Source organism: Amyelois transitella, chromosome 21 (assembly GCF_032362555.1).
Source record: "Amyelois transitella isolate CPQ chromosome 21, ilAmyTran1.1, whole genome shotgun sequence".
In the NCBI taxonomy this organism is placed as follows: domain Eukaryota; kingdom Metazoa; phylum Arthropoda; class Insecta; order Lepidoptera; family Pyralidae; genus Amyelois; species Amyelois transitella.
In genome coordinates, this window is record NC_083524.1 from 8,301,283 (window position 1) to 8,322,851 (window position 21,569).

Genomic DNA, 21,569 nt, shown 5'->3' on the forward strand with positions numbered 1-21,569 from the left:
TTCACAAAAGTCATTAAAAGCCACAGTTTGAAGGCTTTTAAGCTGTCGAAGCACAACACTCCAATTTAGACCCAACGAGCTAGAGAATTGGGTCGGAAGCTATCTACAGCCTTGGCCAAAAGTATTAGGCACCCCCAACTTTTATTAAAATAATGAAGTAAAACAACTTTTATTTTCTATATTTATTTATTTCTTAAAAATTAGGTTAATATAAACAAGAAAAGCTTAAAATCTAGTAGGTCCACCTTTAGATTTTATTACTGCACTGATACGAGCCGGCATGCTGCATACTAACTTTGTACACTCATTCCTAGAAATACTGTTCCATTCTTAAACTAATGCATTTTTAATGCACTTTTTGATGAAATACTATGCTCCTTGATCCTCTGCTTTAAAATACCCCAAAGATGCTCAATTGGGTTGAGGTCTGGAGACTGCATCGGCCAATCCAGCACCTCAATATTATTTTCAACAAACCAACGCATCACAATCCCTGACTTATGACACGGTGCGTTGTCTTGCTGAAAAATGACGCCGTCTAGGTTGGTGTCACCGTAAATGCTTATTAGCGATGGTATTAGAGGAGTTTTGAGTACTTGGATGTACTTTTCACTGTTCATACGACCTTCACAAACAAACATTTCACCAACGCCATCGGCAGCCATGCAGCCCCAGATCATAATGCTACCTCTGCCGTGCTTGCCAGTAGGTACAACGCAATCGACATGGTATTCTGCGTCCATACGTCGCCTCACAAAGGTCACACCCGGTGTCCCAAAAACCTGGTTGAGGAAAAAACAATACCTATTAGGAAATTGATTATAATTTGTAATATTAGAGTGGAACTAAAAAGGAAACGTTCTTAATTATAAGAAAACTACTAGAATTGACTCACCTTAAAGTTAGATTCATCAGACCACACCACATTAGCCCAATCTTCCTCTGTGAAATGTTGGTACTGTAAAGCTATTCTAGGCGCTTTTTTTAATTAGTTTCTGACAGCCTAGGCTTCTTCCTGGCTTTGCACCCTTTTAGGCCTGCTTCCCCGAGTCTTCTTGTGTCGGTTCGCGAACTTATTGACTTTCCAGCTTCATCTGACAAGGCAGCAGCAAGCGCGGATGAAGTTTTCTTCCTATTTTTCAGTGACTCTCGAACCAATTTTCTATCTTTGCGATCCGTAGTCACACGTTTTCGGTCTGCTCGTGGTTTGTCGTCGTGGATACCGGTCTCAGTAAACCGTTTGATGGCCGACTGTACAGCGCAACGCGAACATTTCACCAACTTGGCGATTTCTTTCTGGGATCGCCCTTGTTCGTGTAAAAGTTAAATTTTCACTCGATTTTCAATAGTAATTTTACTTTTTTTGGGCATTTTAGAATTAATATGATGTCAATTTGTCGCTCAAAAAAAATTACAGCTCGTTTACTAGTTGAAGTCTAGAACACAACTGGTCATGTAATCACTGATAAGATTACAAAAAACTGAAATCTTTTGTTTTCGGTGACCAGGGTTTTTCATGACCTTAAAATATGCCACCTACTGTGCCAGGTAACGTTTTATGACCCTGACAATACATTAAAGATAAGTATTTATTCATTGTTTCAATAGTAAACATGCATTGTGTATTTTTAAGGGGTGCCTAAAACTTTTGGCCAAGGCTGTATATCTACATAAAACGTTTACATTTTATAGAAAATATCCATATTGAAAGGCAGTTGAAGCTTGCGTCTCGACTATGGGCTACAGCGCATACATTTTCCACCATTTTTAAAGTGTGCGCTATCACTTTGAAATTCCAAAGGCATTTGATATTAAACTATTGCGTCACATAATACTATTTATAAATAATACAGGTATTTAACGCACGTAATATACCTTTAGATATTATACGAGAGTCGCTCGGTGACCACGGATTATTGCAACATGATTTCAAACATTCCAAATTAAATAATGGTACGTTACGTGCGGGTTTTATACTTGTTTTATTTATAAAAAGGCTTTAATTTGTATTAAGGTTTATCCATTTATTTTTCTTTATAGAGTTTTTTTTTTACAATTTTTTGATTTTTTTTTTATGCTTGAGAACCACTTTCAGTTTTGTAGCGTGTTTTGTGGAGTACTGGAAAACTTGAATAAAAGAAATAAGCTACAAAAGCCATTTGTTTCATCAAAGTAAGAGCTCATACCCTCTTTTTTTGTGTCCGGTATCATAATATTAATAAATTGATCAGTCAAATGATGAAACGACCATTGATTTATGTGTAAACTAAATTTGTACCAATATAAGTTTGAACAATATTTCGTAATAAATTTTGTTTCGTTTTAAAGATTGCAAAATACTCAGCGTTTAAGGATATATTCCCATAAACAATATGATTCATTTATTAGAAATATTACCAATTCGGCCAGCTTGTTGCCTATTTCAAATCTATTTTTTTTTCTTACTGGCAAGATCAGTTTGACGGATCAATATAAAATTTTGATAATGTGGAAATTCTTACCCCAATATTCAAACGTGTATGCGCCACCGATTACCATTTATATAAATTTGTATAAATAATGATTTAATTCTTAACTTTAACATGTGAGTAACTCTATTTTACGTATAGAAGAACAGCCCGAAAACAGTGACATTCATATATATAATCGAAGCGACACTGATTCTAATATCTTGAAATATATTTTGAAGCTAGTTTGTGACCTAAACTTACGCTATGGGGAAGAAATTGACCTTTCCCAGCTAATATTGCTGTGACGTGCGCCAGCAAATCGAATTTTAATAAACGTCAAATAATTCTTGAAAGGTCTACTTCTCCCCTTTTCGAAAGTAATATTTTACTTGTCTTGTTACAGACACATTTTACACACTTTATATATAGTTCATCTCCAGAACTTCAATTCGTGTTGGTGGGTCCCAGTTCCCTTATTAAAAAACCGTTGCATAACAAAATCTACCCACTACGCGTCCGTTCCAAATTCGAAACGCGCAGCCATTTTGATTATCCTTATTTACACAAAATGGCGACCTGTTTTCTATCTAGTTAAGTGGATTATTATGATATTATGTGGTACAAATATAATATTTATTGAAAGCTCAATGTGTTTCTAACACCCTTGTTATAATGAGGTTTGCATATCGTTGTAAAAGTATTACCAAGGGTGTAATCTAACCTTAAAATAAGCTTAAGCTTCCTAATGAAATACTATTCCAAGATGTCCGCCATGGTAATACTAATTCAACGACAATTAAATACGCTTAAAAAAGCTTCGGTCCATACTTTGAACAAATTTTCACGCCCAATAAGCTTATATTACACTATAATTTTAATACATAATGCGGTGATATACAAAAAATATTCATCTTTCGCAATCGAACTCTCAAAAATTTATATTTCTTACAAGCTTAAGCAAAAATAAACTCTTTATTTTAATCAATAGGGTCCTATACTCTTTAAATTAAGCTACACCGTGGAATTATCCAGGTTTCAGATCATCGAAGTCTTACCACTAGTTTATACCGTGCTCAATACCAAAATACAGGCATATCCAATCTCTAAACACAGTGCTATTTGTTACAAAAAACATTTACGTACCTCGTGAAATCGATAGTTCTCACTCGCACTCAAGGACTCATCCATAAGTGGAAAAGAGCACGCTGTATATTCCGTTTTTCCCCTTCACTTCACGAGCGGTATTTTACTTTTTTTAAACACGGGTATTAGTTTTTTTTTAATAATTATTGCAGCATCAAACAGTTTCTATTTAACATTTTACAGTCGTATGAAAATTAAACAGGAACGATTAATTAAGGTTGTAGATTAGTTATATATTGTGTGCAACATTCATTTTTATATACTTACCATAACTTATTAAGTGACTATACACAGATTATTATCATTTTCTTGCTAATAATCTAATACTTAGTACGAGTATAAAACAGATCCACTTTCTCATTCTAATCAATGAAGTATGCCCAAAATTAAATAAAATGTTAATGTCAGCTTTGCGCTTATATTTCTCAGTAACTTTAAAATTTGTTAGAAATGTGAAGGTAAATTATAGTGATCAGGTTGAAAGTTTATACTGAATATAAAACCATGTGGGCTTTTCTAGTCTTAAAGATAAATTTATCGATAGTGAGTCGATAGAATCACAATGAAATGCTTTTTTGTAATTTGGACCTACCATATACTTTAAAAACAACTTCATTATAACTCTATCGACTATACCTAATAAAATTATTAACGACTTGATGCCATAATGCTGATTTCCTTAAAAATCCTTGGTATAGTCACAATATAGGTATACTTACTATCTTCCAACATTCAATTATCTACCTTAAATCTAACACAATAGAGTTTATTTACAAACCAACGGCCCATTATTCTAACCTTAGCTAAATTACATCAATTTCTATTTACCATCAATAACTTTAGTATCAACACGCGAATGACTTTTGCGTTAATTTACACAAGCAAGTAACTAAATCTATGGACTAGGATTGGAAAGGTAACTTTAAATAAATGATATATTAAAACTTATCCGATTTTGATTAAGTATTTTGAGAAAATTTCAATTAAGCTCGAAGCTTGCTGTTTTTTAAAGCATAATAAAAAATTCTAAAGCATATTGGTAATTTGATATATTATACATATATAAATATTGACTGTGGAACGGGACAGCGATAGTATTTCGCGCGTCATTCTACTACATAAAATAATTAGATAATTTTTAAGTAGTAACCCCAACACACATTATACGCTTACAAATAAATTTTTGGTATATATTCCGATTACAATCAGGATGGATTACTTACAGATGATATTATTATTTACATTGGGGCAACTACATAACTTTTCATATTTTATTATTATCTTAATAAAGAAAATGCCACTTAAAAATTCACCATTTCCCTATAGTTTGTAAAAATCTGAAATAACTCACGACTTCAATGTGGATTTGACGCGTCTCTTAGCTCTATAACTGTCTCTTTCATGTTACCATAGGCTAAGCAGAGATAGTTATAGTTTGATATTTTGACACGACAACACATTCTTACTGCGAGTTATTCCAAATTTTCACATTCACTTAGTACAAATTTAATTACTTATAATATCTCAATAAAAACAAAAATAATCGTATAAAATCCAATATCAATGTAGATTATTGTTATATATTATGTGTCTGAATTTTCTAATTATTTTGTAAGAAAAATCTGTTCAGCGGATATTTTGTATATCATCATCCTTGTCTCACTTTCCGTGTTAAAGAGGACGACATTAAATAGTCCGTTGAACAGATGTTTTCGTTTCAAAACAAAGTATAATTTTGTTGATACAAAATAACCAGTTTTTATGTTGGTTGGTTGGTTATTATTTGGTAATGATATTGCTCTCTTTTTTGTTGCTCCAAATTAAATCGTAAGTCCTTACAAAAACTTTTTTAAAGTCAGTGGAACATTATTATAAAATGGCTTCAATATAATCTTCTCGTTTTATATTGTAGAAGAAATAACTAAACCAAAAATAATTTTAGTAAATTCGACAAGCCATTGCACATCGGTACATTTCTGAGCCCATCATCCCATTTTTTCATGTGAAAATCTTCCTTGCTAAGACTATTTAGATATTTTGTTGTAGCTGTTGTTAGTTCCAGAAAAAAATTTCTAGCCTTTTCATTTTAATTTTCACACTCATAAAACTTCAAAATTAAAGCAAGTAAATACCTTTGCTAGACTTACTAAAAAAAAATTACAGATTTTGAGAAATCATAATTAGGAAATATCAAGCCCATATAGAGGTCAAAATGTGCAATAGTTATGGCACAAAAATTGTTGGCCAAATGAACCCGCAGTGGAATAAAGTTGTGTCGTGTCGTGTCGTGCAAGCGATGCGGTGCGATGCGAGACTATGCGCGCGCGGCGCTTGAACTCGGCGATTCTTCGGCCGGCGGGGTCGTCTGGAAGATAAGAAATAAATATATTATTTATCATTAGAATAGAAAAGAATTATTTTATTTTCAAAATTGGACACAAGGTATTTCTTATTCTCCTGGATTTAGTTTCTGGTCCGTCCTCACCCTTCTAGAGAGGAGCCCAGGGTGCATCTATGACCACTACTCTGGATTGGATCAGGTTTTTACGCGAAGCGATTACTATCTGACCTCCGCAACCTATTCAGGGAAAACTAACCCATGTTGGATCATAGCTAACACAGTTGCCTGAATGTGAATGTGCAGGTTAGCACAGCCCTAACCTCTGGGTATTTAGATACGTAGGTTCCTTATGTGGTCTAGAGGATTTATGAATGTGTACGTAGTGATCGTGGCAAATATTAACCCTTTCCATGCGGAAGCATTATTTCAATTTCGCCGTCTCTGTACGGGCGGCTTTGTATTGAGGCCCTTCTATAATACGATGGGCGAGATATTACGTCCTAACCAAAATGGTTCTACTGTACGGAAGGCGTATTATTGCGTCCTGTAATTTTTTTCGCTAGACGCGGTTGGCGTATTATTTCGTTTTCAAAATTATATAGACAATTTATAGGTGTTGCCATACCTTGAAACAATAACGTCTTTATTAGCAGAAATGAGCAATATTGAATTATGATTAAGAATAATGAACATTTGCTGCAAAAATAAAAAAAGTATCTCAAATATTTATATAAAATTTCTTGCATATATATTTTTTTATAAAATACTGGATTATGTAGTATATTGAAATCAAATTTTTATTAATCATAATAATTATTTGGGCAACTGGGTATGAGCAAGCATATAAGCAAATAAACACTCAGTTTTTTACATACTCATTTTAAATTTTTTAATATTATTATATAATGCTTTTAAAAAAAATCTATGGTTATAATAAAATGTAACGAGGGTAGCTTAAAATTTAATTTATGAGGGTACAAAAAGTAACTGGCTAGTTGACATATCTTGTACATTGTATCGTGTTTGTATTGGACATGGTGTTATCGGATTTTGAGTCATCATAACATTTCACTTTATTTTGTAAAATTCGTTGCGGTATCTTAAATACTTGAGATTCTTTGACCTCGTCAATAGTTTCGGGAGAAATTTCATTTTCTTCCTCGTTTTCTAGATGAAATACTTTGCGACATCGCATCATCGTCGATAAAATTTGGTTGCGAATATGGTTCATGCTCGTCAATTTGAGTCTCATCTGAAGATTTATCTTAAAAGATATTATCGAAATCAAAAGGATTCGAGGTAAAACACATTAAGAATTATAAGTAATAAACTTACCATTCATATTATTCTCCTTTTATTAGACTTATGAGAATATAATTTAAAAAGCTTACAACACTATCGGCGTAAACCATGCACACGTATCTACATAATAATAAGTAAGTATTTTTCCACCGTTTCACGTAAGGTTGTTGAGTGTATAACTACCGTACAGGGGAACCAACTTTCATATTGGTCTAATCGTTTAACACAAGGATTTGTTTTGGACGCAATAATGCGCCCACCGTGTGGCCAACGGTTTTTAGTTATACGTGATATTACGCCAGCCGCATGGAAAGTGTTAAGTTAAGATGTCTGCCTTCTCCTCCGGGCAAGAGGGGTGGGTGATTTGATGTATTTATACCCAGCAAATGGCGTGCATTACTAGAGGCCTACATCTCGAATATGGGCTGAAGAAGAAGAAGATACCCAGCAAAACATACCTCTGTCCCGTCGTCCCCGGTTCAGGAAGGCCGGCGGCCGGTGAGCGAGCCGACGAGCGTGCGCAGCGCCAGCCCGAGCGACGGGCGCGCGCTGTCCGCGCTGGCCGCCGCCGCGCACGCGCCGCCGCCGTGCGCGTCCAGGCACTTCTGGTAGCGCAGCTGTTAAAGAAAGAATCAATATTGTTAATCATCTGTTGATCAATATTAATACAAATATACGGGACGGCAGAATAAAACACAACTTGAGTTAGCCTCCAAGTAAGTTCAAGTCTTGTGTTACGAGATGGGTACTTACTTACTCGCGGGCGGCCTCTAGTTATTAAATTTAATATAATACTATATTAAATTTAATAACTAGAGGCCGCCCGCGACTTCGTCCACCCGGAAACCCTTTCATAACGTAACAATCAATTATATTCGTCATAAAAAGTAGTCTATGTGTTATATATATTGGGTCTCCAGCTACCTAGTTAAGTTACATACCAAATTTCATCGTAATCGGTTCAGTAGTATTTGCGTGAAAGAGTAATAAAACATCCATACGTAAATCGCGTTTTGCTTTCAATCTGGTAAAAGCATATTCAAAGAGGCATTATTTTATACATTTATGTACCTTGCAATAAAGTCTTGAAAAGCTCTTCCGAAGAAGACTGACTTTAAATATGTACCTACATGACATTCAGAAATCTCATAAGAAGTCAGTATAACACAGGAAAATCATTTCAATGGTAAAAACTAGTAAGTAAATCAGTTACTTTGCAAGCAGCCTCAATAGTCTTGCAGAGCGCGCCCGAGGACGGCTCGGCGTGGAAGGCGTGCGCCACGAACAGGTCCTGCGCCGTGTGCACGATGAACGCGCAGCGCCGCACGTCGCGCCCGATACCCAGGAACGACAGGTAGCGCACGCGACATTCCACTATTGGGCTCGTCTCCTGAAATCAAGTTTATAGTCATCAGTCGGGACTTCAATGGAACAGAAGAATCAATGGTACCGTGACGAACTCTAAGAGTTTAGTTAACAATGATAAGCTTCTTCCTCCTAGCGTCTCGTTTCCTGAAATCAAGGTTGGTTTGTAGACATCAGTCGGTACTTCGATGGAACAGAAGAATCAATGGTACCGTGACGAACTCTAAGAGTTTAGTTAATAATGACAATCTTTTTCCTCCTCGCGTTAGTCCGGTGACAATCTCTCTGAAGAAGAACCCAGGATTCGCAAACAATATTCTGGTTTACCGCTTTGCTTATTAGAGCCAGCTAGTTCAATCTTGCCCAAACACTTCCATAATAAAACTATTTTTTGAGCTTCAGTCGTCTTTTTTTTTGTCATGAAAAATATTTTTCTCTGTTGACCTTACTACTGAACCGTTCCATGGGCAAAAAGCTTTTAAAACTTACCCCTTCCTCAGTAATAGTGATCATTGACGGCGCAACTGCCACAGCTACGGGCCTCCACGCACACGGGGCTCTAGCCGCGGCCAGTCTGTCCAGGGCATCATTCAGCACGTCCATACCCGTGGCCCGGGCCACTTCAGCACTGCCCAGGTACCTCGCGCGAACAGTCTTCCTTGGTTCCTCCATCGGCGTGGGGAACGATGCCCCTGATGGGATAAAAGTTGGATATAGATATCATATGAGGGTATTTTCAAATTGTGCCGAAGAAGTAGCATCAAGTATTCATTTTTAAATAATGATTTATACAAAATGAAATACCTATCAGGTATCTATTTGGATTATACAATCAAGAAATCGGACTAGTTTTATTTTATTTTTGTTCTTAATCGATGTTTATATTTGTTCGTTACGTCGATGATTTGCTTTTCTTCTTTAAAGTACTATTTCGAAATATGCCACTTCTTAGGTACGTGCGATAAGTAAACATGAGTTATGAAATATCTAATTCAATTCTAAGCTATGAAATAATATTTTATTAAAAAATTTTCGTGAATGATTAAACTACCTACTGAAAATGACTGAAAATCAAATCAAGTTTCTAGTTATAGAACAGCTATTTACTCATGTAACTTTAAAATAAAATTATATGAAAAGTCTAAAATGGCATTAAACTAATGGCAGAATAAACTCAAACTAACATCATGCCATCACTCAAAAATTGTAAACACGTCTCTTACTTGCGTCACGATTCTAAATAAGAAAAGACATTACCTTGCAACGGAAACGTACCGGACAGCGGCCGTGGTCGGCGCGCGGCCGGCAGGTCCGTGGGGCGCGGCGGCGGCTGCAGTGACCGCTCTATCATGATCCTCTTGCAGATGTCCCGCAATGCGTTAGCGATGGTGCGGGCCGGGGCTTCGCAGCGGAACACGTGGCACATGTGCTTGCGGGTCGCTCGGTCGCGGGCCACGTAGGCGAAGTCCCTGGATACGATAGATGAGGTCAGTTTAAGTGTGTAAAGTCGATAAAAGTAAAGTGAATAATTGATTTGTAGATCGTTATAGGGGAAGGTCTTATCGAGGATCATGATTATGAGGCGCACTTCGGGCTCCTAACTAGAGAAGCGAGTATGTAACCGGGATGAAACCAGGAGGAAGAATAGGAGAAGTTGAAATGTGAAATTGTGAAGAATAATGAAGATGAATGCGAATTTTGTAATGTACATTTTAGTGTCATCTACATAAGTACTTAGACTGTTTTGTGAAAACTCGCAAGCGACAATTGTTTTAAAAATTTGTGAAAAAATTATCTTTTCTCAAAGCATATAAAACAATACAGATACTATACCGATAAACTACTTTAATCATACCTTTCACTGTTCCCATTCCAAGAGCAGATAGAAGAAAATACATATTTTTTTATTAATTGATGAAATACTGATTGGTTTGAAGTTTTATGGGACCTATTCCCAAAATTCGTCAGTAATAAAAATTAAACGACTAAGCACAAAGTTCAAGCGCAGAAACAAGAGGCAGTAAGTATAGCATAATGCAAGTTTTCGTTTTTTCTTTAGTTGATTTGTTAAGGCACAAGAATAATCCAAGTCATTTGTCAAAATTTGTTTTCTATACATTTATATTTGCTCCTGTATCAAGAAGGAAGTTCAGTCTTACCGTCCATTGTCTCTGCCGACTCCCCACACGCGTATAGTGTGTATGGGTTGAGTGTGAAGTGTTGTGAGGCTCTCCGGGTCGATCAACTTCAAAGCTCCGTCGTCCAAGTCCATAAACAGGTCCTTGCCCTGGAATTTACTTACAGCATCAATTTAAGATACATTTTGAAATTGCAACTATACAAAAAGTTCTCAAGTTAAATCAAAAGATCCAGTCTATAACAGTGCCATAAAGATAAAAATTAATCAGATTATAGAGGCTATATAATCTTTCACACTGACTGCAGAGGCAAAATATAAACCATTGAATAATTAAGACTGCCAATACAACCTACGGTCTTGTAATTAATGGACAAACCAAATCAAAAAAAACAACAACATAAATTGTCCAAACATTGAGAAACAGACCACGTACACGAGGAATAAGACTAGAATTTTTAAACTTACATCACCCCAACGGCCGACTTGGTCCAGCAAGTCATTACGGCCCAGACTCAGGTCCACGATGCACTTGTTGACGGCGCGACTGGACCGCTCCGGAGTCAGGTCAGCTTCAGAGATCTCGACCCAGCCGAGCGAGCGGACGAAGAAGCGCACCGCTCGCACCGAGTCCGGTTCTGGACGGGCTGGGAAACTGCGGCGTCTGAAACGAGTTGAATTACATTATTTATTCCATTAACATGGAAAACAGTAAACCCGGCACGAAGGACCAAATATGACAATGTTTTTCGCACTTCAGCTGAACTTGGTCTTTCTATTCAAGACTGTTGGCTTTGTCTTCACCGCAAGAAATATAAACGTGATTATATGTATGTTACAGCTTTTCAGGATGGTGTAAAACACATCGACAAATGTCCATTTCTGGATTAAGGCTCATACATTATTAAACCACCCTAGAAATTAGTGAGTAGACTCAATGTGTCCATCTTATTGTCAGAGGGAAACACGCCTTTGAGATTCACGATAAGACGTCGACGGATGTGTCAAATTAGCATGTGCCGATAGTCGTTACCAAGTTTAATATTTTTCGGTACTCACCTAAGTGGACTATTAAACTAAGAGATGTCCATGAAAATAACGAGATTAAAACCGACTATAGATAAAAAGACTCACGCTTTACCCACTGGACCATGGAGGCAGTTAAATACTTTGTTACAAGATATAAAACAACTTCCTCGAACATAACACCTTACGGAAAGGGAAACTACGCCGTTTAAATATTAATTTATGTGCGTTCAAACATGTATTAGTACAAGTCACTGCAGGATTATAAACTTAGTTTGGATGCTAACCGATGCGTTACGGTCAGGGAAAGCATTCTGAGGAAATCTGCGTACATACATACAAATATATGGTCACGTCTATATCCCTTGTGGGGTAGACAGGGCCAACAGTCTTGAAGACTAAGCGGCCTCGATCAGCTATTTGGCTTAATGATAAAATTGAGATTCAAATAGTGACAGGTTGCTACCCATCGCCTAAAAAAAGAATCCCAAGTTTGTAAGCCTATCCCTAAGTGCTTAGTCACTTATCTGCGTGATGTAGGAAATTGGTTGTGTAATGTAAACATGATCGAATATAGAACCCTTCAAAGATTGCGGTGGTTAGAGGAGTCGCTTCGTGTAAAAACTTGACTCAAATCTAGAATAAAGTTTTGACTAACCCTAGATGCTTCTCTAAAAACTCTATGCTTCTTTAAAGGGCCAAACGATGATTTATAACCTCATCTGCATTTCACCTCTCTGACCTAAATATTAAGTGAGAAAAATGGGCAACATTCATTTAAGTACACTTCTTCCTCCTGGCTTTAGTCCCGGTTGCATCCTCACCACTCTGGAGGTATGCCTTTGACCATGGATCTTGGATTTGGTGTGCCTTTCTGCGCATCACGCTCTTAGACCGGGCACCATACCGATTCAACTACCGACGGTCTAATTAATATTTCAATGCACAATTAACACAGAAAACAATCGAATGTATCTATGGGACAACTCAATACGGGACTAAATGCTATTTCCACCAAAAAGTTGTCGTGAGTAAAAATTTGAAATAAGACCACTTACTTATACGACATTTCCTCTTTCCGTTTCCTCTCCTCCTGGTCTACATTGTCCAAGGCACCACTCGTGGTGCTCCTCGTCACGGACGTGGTCATCACCCCCTCGTACTTCACGTCAGACATGGAACAGTCCCGCACCATGGAGATGCGGGTCTCCTTGGCTTCCACTGGCGGCATTTTGGGAATCTCACGCTGGATGGTGCCACTTTTTATGTGCCAGTAGTACGGGCCGTCGTTGTCTGGAAAAAGTAGAATAAATACATATTACCACGTCTGTATCCTTAGCGGGGTAGACAGAGCCAACAGGCCTTAAAAGACCACGTTCAGCAATATGGCTATATAATGGAATCGTTATTCAAAAAGTGACAGGCCGCTAGACCATCGCCTACAAGAATCCCAAGGTTAAAATAATGCCGGAAACCACACGGCATAGCAGTAATACAAGCAAGTGAATTTCATCATAAAAATACACAAATGAGGGTAGTTAAGTAAAATTTTGGCATTATCTTTGCTCCCATGTTAACACCAAACCACAAAATAAAACAAACAAACAATGTTACAAAATCTATATGTCCTATTATCTAAAAAAAATCCATACCAAAGAAAAGGCAGAGTGCTAAAGTCAAGATTAGGTACTGCCTACAAGACTGGCATCTGATTCATATTTTACTCTAGAAGACTTTATCGTTGCGTCTTATTTGTTTCATTCTTTCTCTCAAAATAAACCTCAGCTTGTAACAAAAAATATACTGATCTGACATAACTGCAAATGACATTACCAGCTCCTGCAGCATAGCACGCGCGTCGCCGTTTATATCGCGCGAAAAACTATCACTGTCCAGTGTCACGTCTAATAAAAAGCGAAACAGCGAGAGCGACAACAATACAGGCTGACAGTTAAAACAACTGCATCCTTTTAAACATAGACTATACCCATGCTTCTGAGCCGTTTGAGCCTATTTTTATTTAAATTAAACGTCATCATTTTCACGTTTAAAAACCCTCAAAAACTACGTCACACGCTTTAATACAGACCAATACTACAAAAAGCAATTAAAAATAAATTATTATTCTAGTATCAAGATTAAGTAAAGTACAGAGTTGTCGAGATCGCTCAGCTGAATTTTTTATACTTTATTTTTTTCGTACTTACTGAAATATGAACCGATAGTTTTCTTTTAACGTTTTAAAATATCCTTTAGATGAGTACACTTAACAGTTAAATTTATGCAGTTGAATTAAAAGTCACCCTGTATAGTCGTTACCCACATCATCTACTACCTGAATGGTTCCAGTCTACTCACCCTCATGCTTCTCCCATCCGGGAGGCAGCTGCGGTTCCTTCTTCGGCCTGAGTTTTACAGGTATCGCGTACAAGTCATCGTTGGGTCCTTCAGCCGAGTGTGGCACGGGGCCGGAGTGATTTTTCTCTGTGTCCTCTTGATCTGCCCTCTCTTTCTCGGGCGGGGGAGACTCTTCGCCCCCATTTTGGGTCGGTGTGATGAGACCACTTTTTTCACTGTAAGATTTTTAAGAGTTAATTTTTAATTCTTGTTTTAATGCTACTTATGTACTCGTTGGCGTAATTATTTTCTTCACTGTTAACAACGTATATATCTTTTTTAACGTTGTACCTTCATTCTACGTGCTGTCAAAAACCTCCTCCACCTGATAATTTCCCTATTTTTTGTGCACTTGCCACATGTTACAACTCTGATAATCATGAATGAGAAAAATAATCAATGCTCACATACATACATATAATCACGTCTATATCCCTTACAGGGTAGACAGAGCCAACAGTTTTGAAAAGACTGATTCTTGGAAAAAATAATTAATTATTAAACTAAGTTACCTACCTACGATAGCGGAAATACTTAACTGTTTTTTTTTTTTAAATACCTATGAAAAATTAATTTTGATTATCTGTTTTTGATACGAATACTTAATGCATCTGAAAATGGTACTTACTTTGTTTTTGAAACAGGCGATGACGGCTCATCTTCGACTCTGGAACAAACGGATACAAAATTATGTAAAATTTTAACAAAGCTCTATCGACCTCGTAAGGGATAAGAACGTGAGTGCACATCACATGTAAATGATATCTTGCCTTACCATGATATGATAATTTTTCGCCTATCCCCTTGTCCCTTTGAGAGATTACTGGGACAAATCGTCGAATTTGTCCCAGCAGTGGTAGTACGCTTGTCTGTGACACCGGTGGTCCCGGGTTCGAATCCCGTCCAGGGCACGATGAGAAAATAACTTTTTCTGATTGGCCTGGGTCTTGGATGTTTATCTTCATAAGTATTTATTATAAAATAGTATAGTATCGTTGAGTTAGTATCTCGTAACACAAGTCTCGAACTAACTTCGAGGCTAACTCAATCTGTGTAATTTGTCCCGTATATATTTATTACGAGTATTTATTTAGTAAAAACTTAAGCTACAGCAATTCCCAAGGTGGGTTTTGAACCTGTGTCTTTCTGCGCACACACATTTTAACCGGCCAATTTACCGATTCGACCACCGACGCTATAATCAAATAAAATCTTACGTTTACATAAAAAAATATGAGAGAAAGTATTCGTTGCTTTAAGAATAACTAACTCACTAGTGCAAGAAATTAAACATACAACAAAGAAAGTGATATGATAACCATTTTCTTCGCTCCATATATCATCGAGATCAAGGTAAAATATCATTTTACTCGATTATCAACTTTGTCGTTAAATAAAATTGTACCCTTTTAGCAATGACTGTGAAAGTCTGATTAATTTAGTTAAAACTAGAATATAGAGATTTAGACTTAGTTTAACGAAATGTCTTATTCTTAGTTACTTCAACAGTCTTTGTTGTCAATGTTATAGTTAAGAGTTCAGTAAATTTTATATAAGCTGTAAAATTATAATAGTTTAACTTTTACTGATAAGAAGGATGTTATGAATATGTTTATGTCGCGTCACTATTGTTGTGTAACATCACTAGTAGAACAAAGATGGCGTCCCAACCGGGTTGAGGGCTAGCCATTACTCGCGGCAAACTTGTATTTCTCATGTTCATTTAATAAACTCAAATTACCTAATTCAAGTCTAATCATTTATATGAATCCAAGACCGACACAGATATTGGAATAACGAAGTTTCATTTCAGAAAGATTTCAAGCGAAGGAAGTCTTCATCAGGGGCAAGTTTAAAAAGAAACGTGTAACCATTTACGCATCTTCTATACACTCCACACTAAAAAATCATTTTCACACAATTTCTCATAGTCAAAGAACTCATATTCCAAAAACGTGCGTTCGTTAAAAACTTCATGGCCGTCTCTCACCTAGCAGATAGCCCATAAAACAGATGGCAGGCTAATTTAGCACCAAACTCGAGTTTGGGACGGCGTGCCAACGACCAAAGTTTGGGAGCCTCTGGCCGTCTTCACTGTCCGAGGGAACTTGATAGATATAACCATCAATTTATACATAAGTTAACTTTAACCCGTGTGGAAATAACCCTATGTCGTTTTGCCCACTCCTCGACATGTGTATTCAAAATTTGATTAATATTGGTTACAAGAGGCCGCTCGCGACTTCGTCCGCGTGGAATCATTCCCGCGGGGACTCCGGGATAAGAAGTAGCCTATATGTTAGTCTGGGTCTTCAGCTACCTACATACCTAATTTCATCGTAATCGGTTCAGTAGATTTTGCGTGAAAGAGTAACAAACATCCATACTGACATCCTGACATACTCACAAACTTTCGCATTTATAATATTAGTGTAGACTAGAGGCCACCCGCGACTTCGTCCGCATGGAAACCCTATCAATCCCGCGGGAACTCTGGGATAAAAAGTAGCCTATGTGTTATTCTGGGTCTTCAGCTACCTACATACCAAATTTCATGGTAATCGGTTCAGTAGTTTTTGCGTGAAAGAGTAACAAACATCCATACATCCATACAAACTTTCGCCTTTATAATAGTAGTAGGATTATAATATTAGTTGGAATTATATATTGTCTTTAACCCGAAAATCCTAACTTACAATGATAAGGTATGAAGGCTTTATCTCCTACGGGGTAAAACAGAGCCAATTCTCCACGTTGATGGCTATGGTAAAGGAATTGAAATTTAGATATGGTATGGTAAAGGAATTGAAATTTAGATAGTGACAGATTGCTAGCCCATCGCCTAAAAGAGTACCTAACGGCTAACCCATTTTTACCCAACGCTACATGACCAATTAAAGACATTTTGTAGGGAATCTAAAATGGTACGTGATCATCTGTCTACCCCATAAGGGATGAATGTTATCATTTATACCATAACAAGAAGAAACTGTTGTAAATTTCCTGACAAACGGAAAAGCGTTTTCCACAAACGATACATTTTGTGCAAATAACCTTTGTGTCTAGATTCTAGAATTCTCAAATGTTTCCGAGAAAACAAGATATTTCTTGAAACAAACAACTACAGGGTGAGTTTTGAATTGAATCCAAATTTTCATAATAAATTTTGTTGGTTATTTTATTGGAACGGTGCTAGTAACAACTTAACCTAAAAATATTGGACTACTTAAAACATAGACTTTATTCCAGTTACATTTTCACCTCTTTAAAGAGTCTTTTGTGGTTCCCGGCACCAGTACAAAAAATAATAGGACCACTTCATCTCTTTCCCATGGTTGTCGTAAAAGGCGACTAAGGGATAGGCCTACAAACTTGGGATTCTTTTTTTAAGCGATAGGCTAGCAACCTGTCGCTATTAGAATCTCAATTCTATCATTAAGCCAAATAGCTGAGCGTGGCCTATCAGTCTTTCAAGACTGTTGGCTCTGCCTACCCCATAAGGGAAATAGACATGGCCATATGTATGTAGGTATGGTGAAGAGTCCAGGGTGAGTTTGTGACCACGATTGTAGATTGGGTAGGTCAGGTTCCCTGTAGAGGTCAGGTGACCTGACCTCTACATAAACCTATATGGGATCATTGTTACACATCCAGTTACCTGATGCAGGTTTCCTCACGATGTTTTTTTTCATCGAACGAGCATCAGGTAACAATCTAAATTAATCTATACTTACTAATATTATAAAGCTGAAGAGTTTGTTTGAACGCGGTAATCTTAGGAACTACTGATTCGAAATTCTTTTTGCGTTGAATAGACCATTTATTGATGAATGCTTTAGGCTATATACCATCACGTTGCAACTATAAGGAGCAAAGAAATAATGGAAATTTTGAAAAAAAAAACGGGTGAAAATTATGTATCCTTGAGGGCTTCAATGTCCAAAATAAATATTCCACGCGGACGAAGTCGCAGGCACAGCTAGTCACTATATAATTACTTAGCAGGATCTTCAATGTTATAAAAAAAGATCTAATTTCAAAGCAATTTTAAATTCAAAACAATAAGACAGCCAATACAATGCACTTTATATGCAATTTCATCGAGGCGTCGAATGCAGTCAGACGCTCCGCGGACGTGACTGCAATCGGGAAGCGCATATTTCTGGATTAAACCAGTTATTTCCAGTCTGGCTACCTTTGTAATGAGTTTTGGTGGTTACATACATACATACATATAATCCGGGAAAGAGGCGTGATTTTATGTATGTATGTATGTATACATATAATCACGTCTATATCCTTTGCGGGGTAGACAGAGCCAACAGTCTTGTAAAGACTGAATAGCCACGTTCAGCTATTTGGCTTAATGATAGAATTGAGATACAGATAGTGACAGGTTGCTAGCCCATCGCCTAAAAGAAGAATCCCAAGTTTGTAAGCATATCCCTTAGTCGCCTTTTACGACATCCATGGGAAATACATGGAGTGGTCCTATTCTTTTTGAACCACACGGCACCCCTACAAGTTCACTTTTTTTTTTCACAGATTTAAGTGCGCGTGATCCGCTTGACTACATCCACATTCATCTTCTCTTCAACTCATCCGTTTCGGGTAGGATGGATTAGAAATTTAAACCCGTGAACAACAACTTCGACAATCTAGAAGTTTCTCGAGTCCAAGATTGTATTTTTCACAGATTTTCACCATTCACCGTTTCTTGAATAAGCAATAGGTAACAGTTGTCGGAGATACGTGGACGTTTTAAAGCGTATTGTGCATAATACATGTTTAGTATTCTCGGCTGCTTATTCAGATACATATGTTACTACATATAATCACGTCTATAGCCCTTGCGGCGTAGACAGTCTTGAAAAGACTGATGGCCACGTTCAGCTGTTTGACTTCATGATAGAATTGAGATTCAAATAGTGACAGGTTGCTAGCCCATCGCCCGAGAAAAGAATCCCAAGTTTATAAGCCTATAACTTAATCGCCTTTTACGATATCCATGCGAAAGAGATGGAGTGGTCCTATTCTTTTTTGTATTAGTTCCGGGAACCACACGGCAATTTCATTCTATAAAAATTCATACACGACTAAACAATTTTTTAAGTGTTGTCTGTCAGTCTAAAAAACAACTACTACAATTTCTGAACTGAAGAAATTTAAATAATTAAAAGTTGCGAAGTCACAACCTGCACTTACCATGTCGTCCACATATACACTTTCACTGAGTGATGCATCCGTGATGGCCTAACTAATCTGTATTCAGTTACCGATACAGTTTTGCAACATTGTATATTTTGCGTCTTGCATTACTTTCCTATCCATCCCTAGGAAGATGGCAAGAATTCGGTCAAAACTTTGTCAAAAACATACATAGGTACATACATGTAATCACGTCTATACCCCTTGCGGGGCAGACAGAGCCAACAGTCTCGAAAAGACTGATAGGCCACGTTCAGCTGTTAGGCTTAATGATAGAATTGAAATTCAAATAGTGATATGTTGCCAGCCCATCGCCGAAAAGAGGAATCTGAAGTTTATATACCTACCCTTAGTCGCCTTTAACGACATCCATGGGAACGAGAAAGATCATGCATAAAAAAATAACATCTCAGCTTTGAACCGAACTAAAACTTCGCAATAAACACAGCTATTACAGTCGTTAATATCCAAACTTTGCAAAAGCGAAACTTTTTAACAGTATTTTATGATAGCTCGTTAAATAGGTATGTTATTTTTTGTTCGTGTTGCTATAAACGGTCCAACTTCGCGACAGATAAATCTATTTCTGATAAAATGTTTGTTTTCGAACTGAACTAGTGTTTTTCAATTGAAATTGTTATTTTTTTTTTTTTGCTCTGAAGCACTTATTTCAAATAAATTTCAGTATTATACCTACATATTCGAGCTCTAAGCTAATATGAGCCCCAATATGATTTCAAAGTTCAACATTTCACAACCATATTTAGATATTTTTATTTCCATTTTTAGAAAGCTCTGGTACCAAATGAGAAGTTAAGGTCATGCTTTGTTCTCAAATGAAAGCTTGTGAGAACTTCTGAAAAGCTACTCCACATGAGAGGGGTATATTTTTAAATGTGGATGAAGCGAAGGAAATATGCAGGGATCGTGGCGAGTGGAAAGACGTAATCTCTGCCTACCCCTCCAGGAAATAGGCGTGATTTTATGTATGTCTTATTGATTCCGTGTGGTTTCCCGTACTTAAGAATATAACCACTCCATATTATTCCCATGGATTTCGTAAAAGGCGACTAAGGGATATGCTTATAAACTCGGGATTTCCCTTGTAGGCGATGGGCTAGCAACCTGTTACTATTCGAATCTCAATTTCAGTATAAAGCCAAACAGCTGAACGTGGCCTTCCAGTCTTTTCGAGACTGTTGGCTCTGTCTTCTCCGCAAGAGATATGGACGTGACTTAAGGTATGTATGTTCTTATTTTAAAATTTTATCTCCTTGTTACTCCTATAATGTCCCTTCATGGACATTTACAATAGGCGCGTGCTTTTTTTCATTGCTACCTGCATGTAAGTTTGCACAAGATGCGTTCATTCCTAAGTCTCCTTTTACGACATCTACAGTAATCAAGATCGTATTCTATCACACGGTAAATCGTTACCAATGTCATATATTTTTTATGTTTTTTCATTAATAACGGCACGAATTGTTCCACCAAAAAAAATATTTCCCCTTCCCGGTTGCATCCGTTGCATTGGATCGATGGCACGGCTGCGCACTGCACTCCCGGGTCAACGTCCTGTGACGTAACGGGATGTGTTTGAGGTAAAGCGGATTTGATTTGTTGTGACCCCGATTTGAACCCTCATCGCTGAGAGGGTATTAAAAGTCCTGAATTTGGGGGAATTCGGTCTTATATATATATGACTTTAGTGTGTTCCGTAGAGATTGTGGTGACATCTCATACGTCACACGACATGGGCCAATCACAGCGAAGAATGGGACGCGCTCAGCCAATAGCAACAGTCTAAATCGCGCAAGCACAGATTTTTTTGGATAAGTGACTTTTAACGAAACAGAAATATGAATTTATCTTTCACTATTCTTTCACTTTCTTCAGTCTTTAAGACGATGGGCCAATCACCATTTAAATCTAATTCAAACATTTAATTCAGTCTCTGCGAAACTGTTGGCTCTGTCTTCTCCGTGAGGGAAAAATACGTGATTGTATGTATGTATGGGATTATTCCCAGTTACTCCCTCACCTCTGAGGAGAAGAACCCGGGGTGCTTAGACCAATATCCTGGATTGGGCATTTAAGTAAGGTTTTTAACGAATAACCTCCCATCTGACTTCCACAACTTTGCAGGGGAAACTAACCCATATCAAACTACGGTTACCATAGCAGTTGCTTGAATGTGCAG

The 21,569-nt window shown here is 37.2% G+C and overlaps 1 protein-coding gene across 8 annotated transcripts in view; it reads right to left on the bottom strand.

Annotated features, from left to right (window-relative positions):
• Positions 1 to 5,769: 5,769 nt before the first annotated feature.
• Positions 5,770 to 21,569, bottom strand: part of LOC106138389 (protein Fe65 homolog) — a 34,480-nt gene continuing 18,680 nt past the window's right edge. For 7 of the 8 annotated variants that reach the window (XM_013339523.2, XM_013339526.2, XM_013339522.2 and 4 more), the window contains 10 exons: positions 14,790 to 14,828; positions 14,123 to 14,337; positions 12,823 to 13,057; positions 11,207 to 11,402; positions 10,761 to 10,888; positions 9,859 to 10,070; positions 9,091 to 9,293; positions 8,450 to 8,626; positions 7,695 to 7,853; positions 5,770 to 5,958 (listed from right to left, as the gene is read on the bottom strand). In XM_013339523.2, the coding sequence (XP_013194977.2) occupies positions 7,716 to 7,853; positions 8,450 to 8,626; positions 9,091 to 9,293; positions 9,859 to 10,070; positions 10,761 to 10,888; positions 11,207 to 11,402; positions 12,823 to 13,057; positions 14,123 to 14,337; positions 14,790 to 14,828 (1,543 nt within the window). In that variant the 3' untranslated portion in view covers positions 5,770 to 5,958; positions 7,695 to 7,715. The remainder of the gene's footprint in view (positions 5,959 to 7,694; positions 7,854 to 8,449; positions 8,627 to 9,090; positions 9,294 to 9,858; positions 10,071 to 10,760; positions 10,889 to 11,206; positions 11,403 to 12,822; positions 13,058 to 14,122; positions 14,338 to 14,789; positions 14,829 to 21,569) is intronic. The other variant, XM_060950241.1, reaches the window with a different exon arrangement.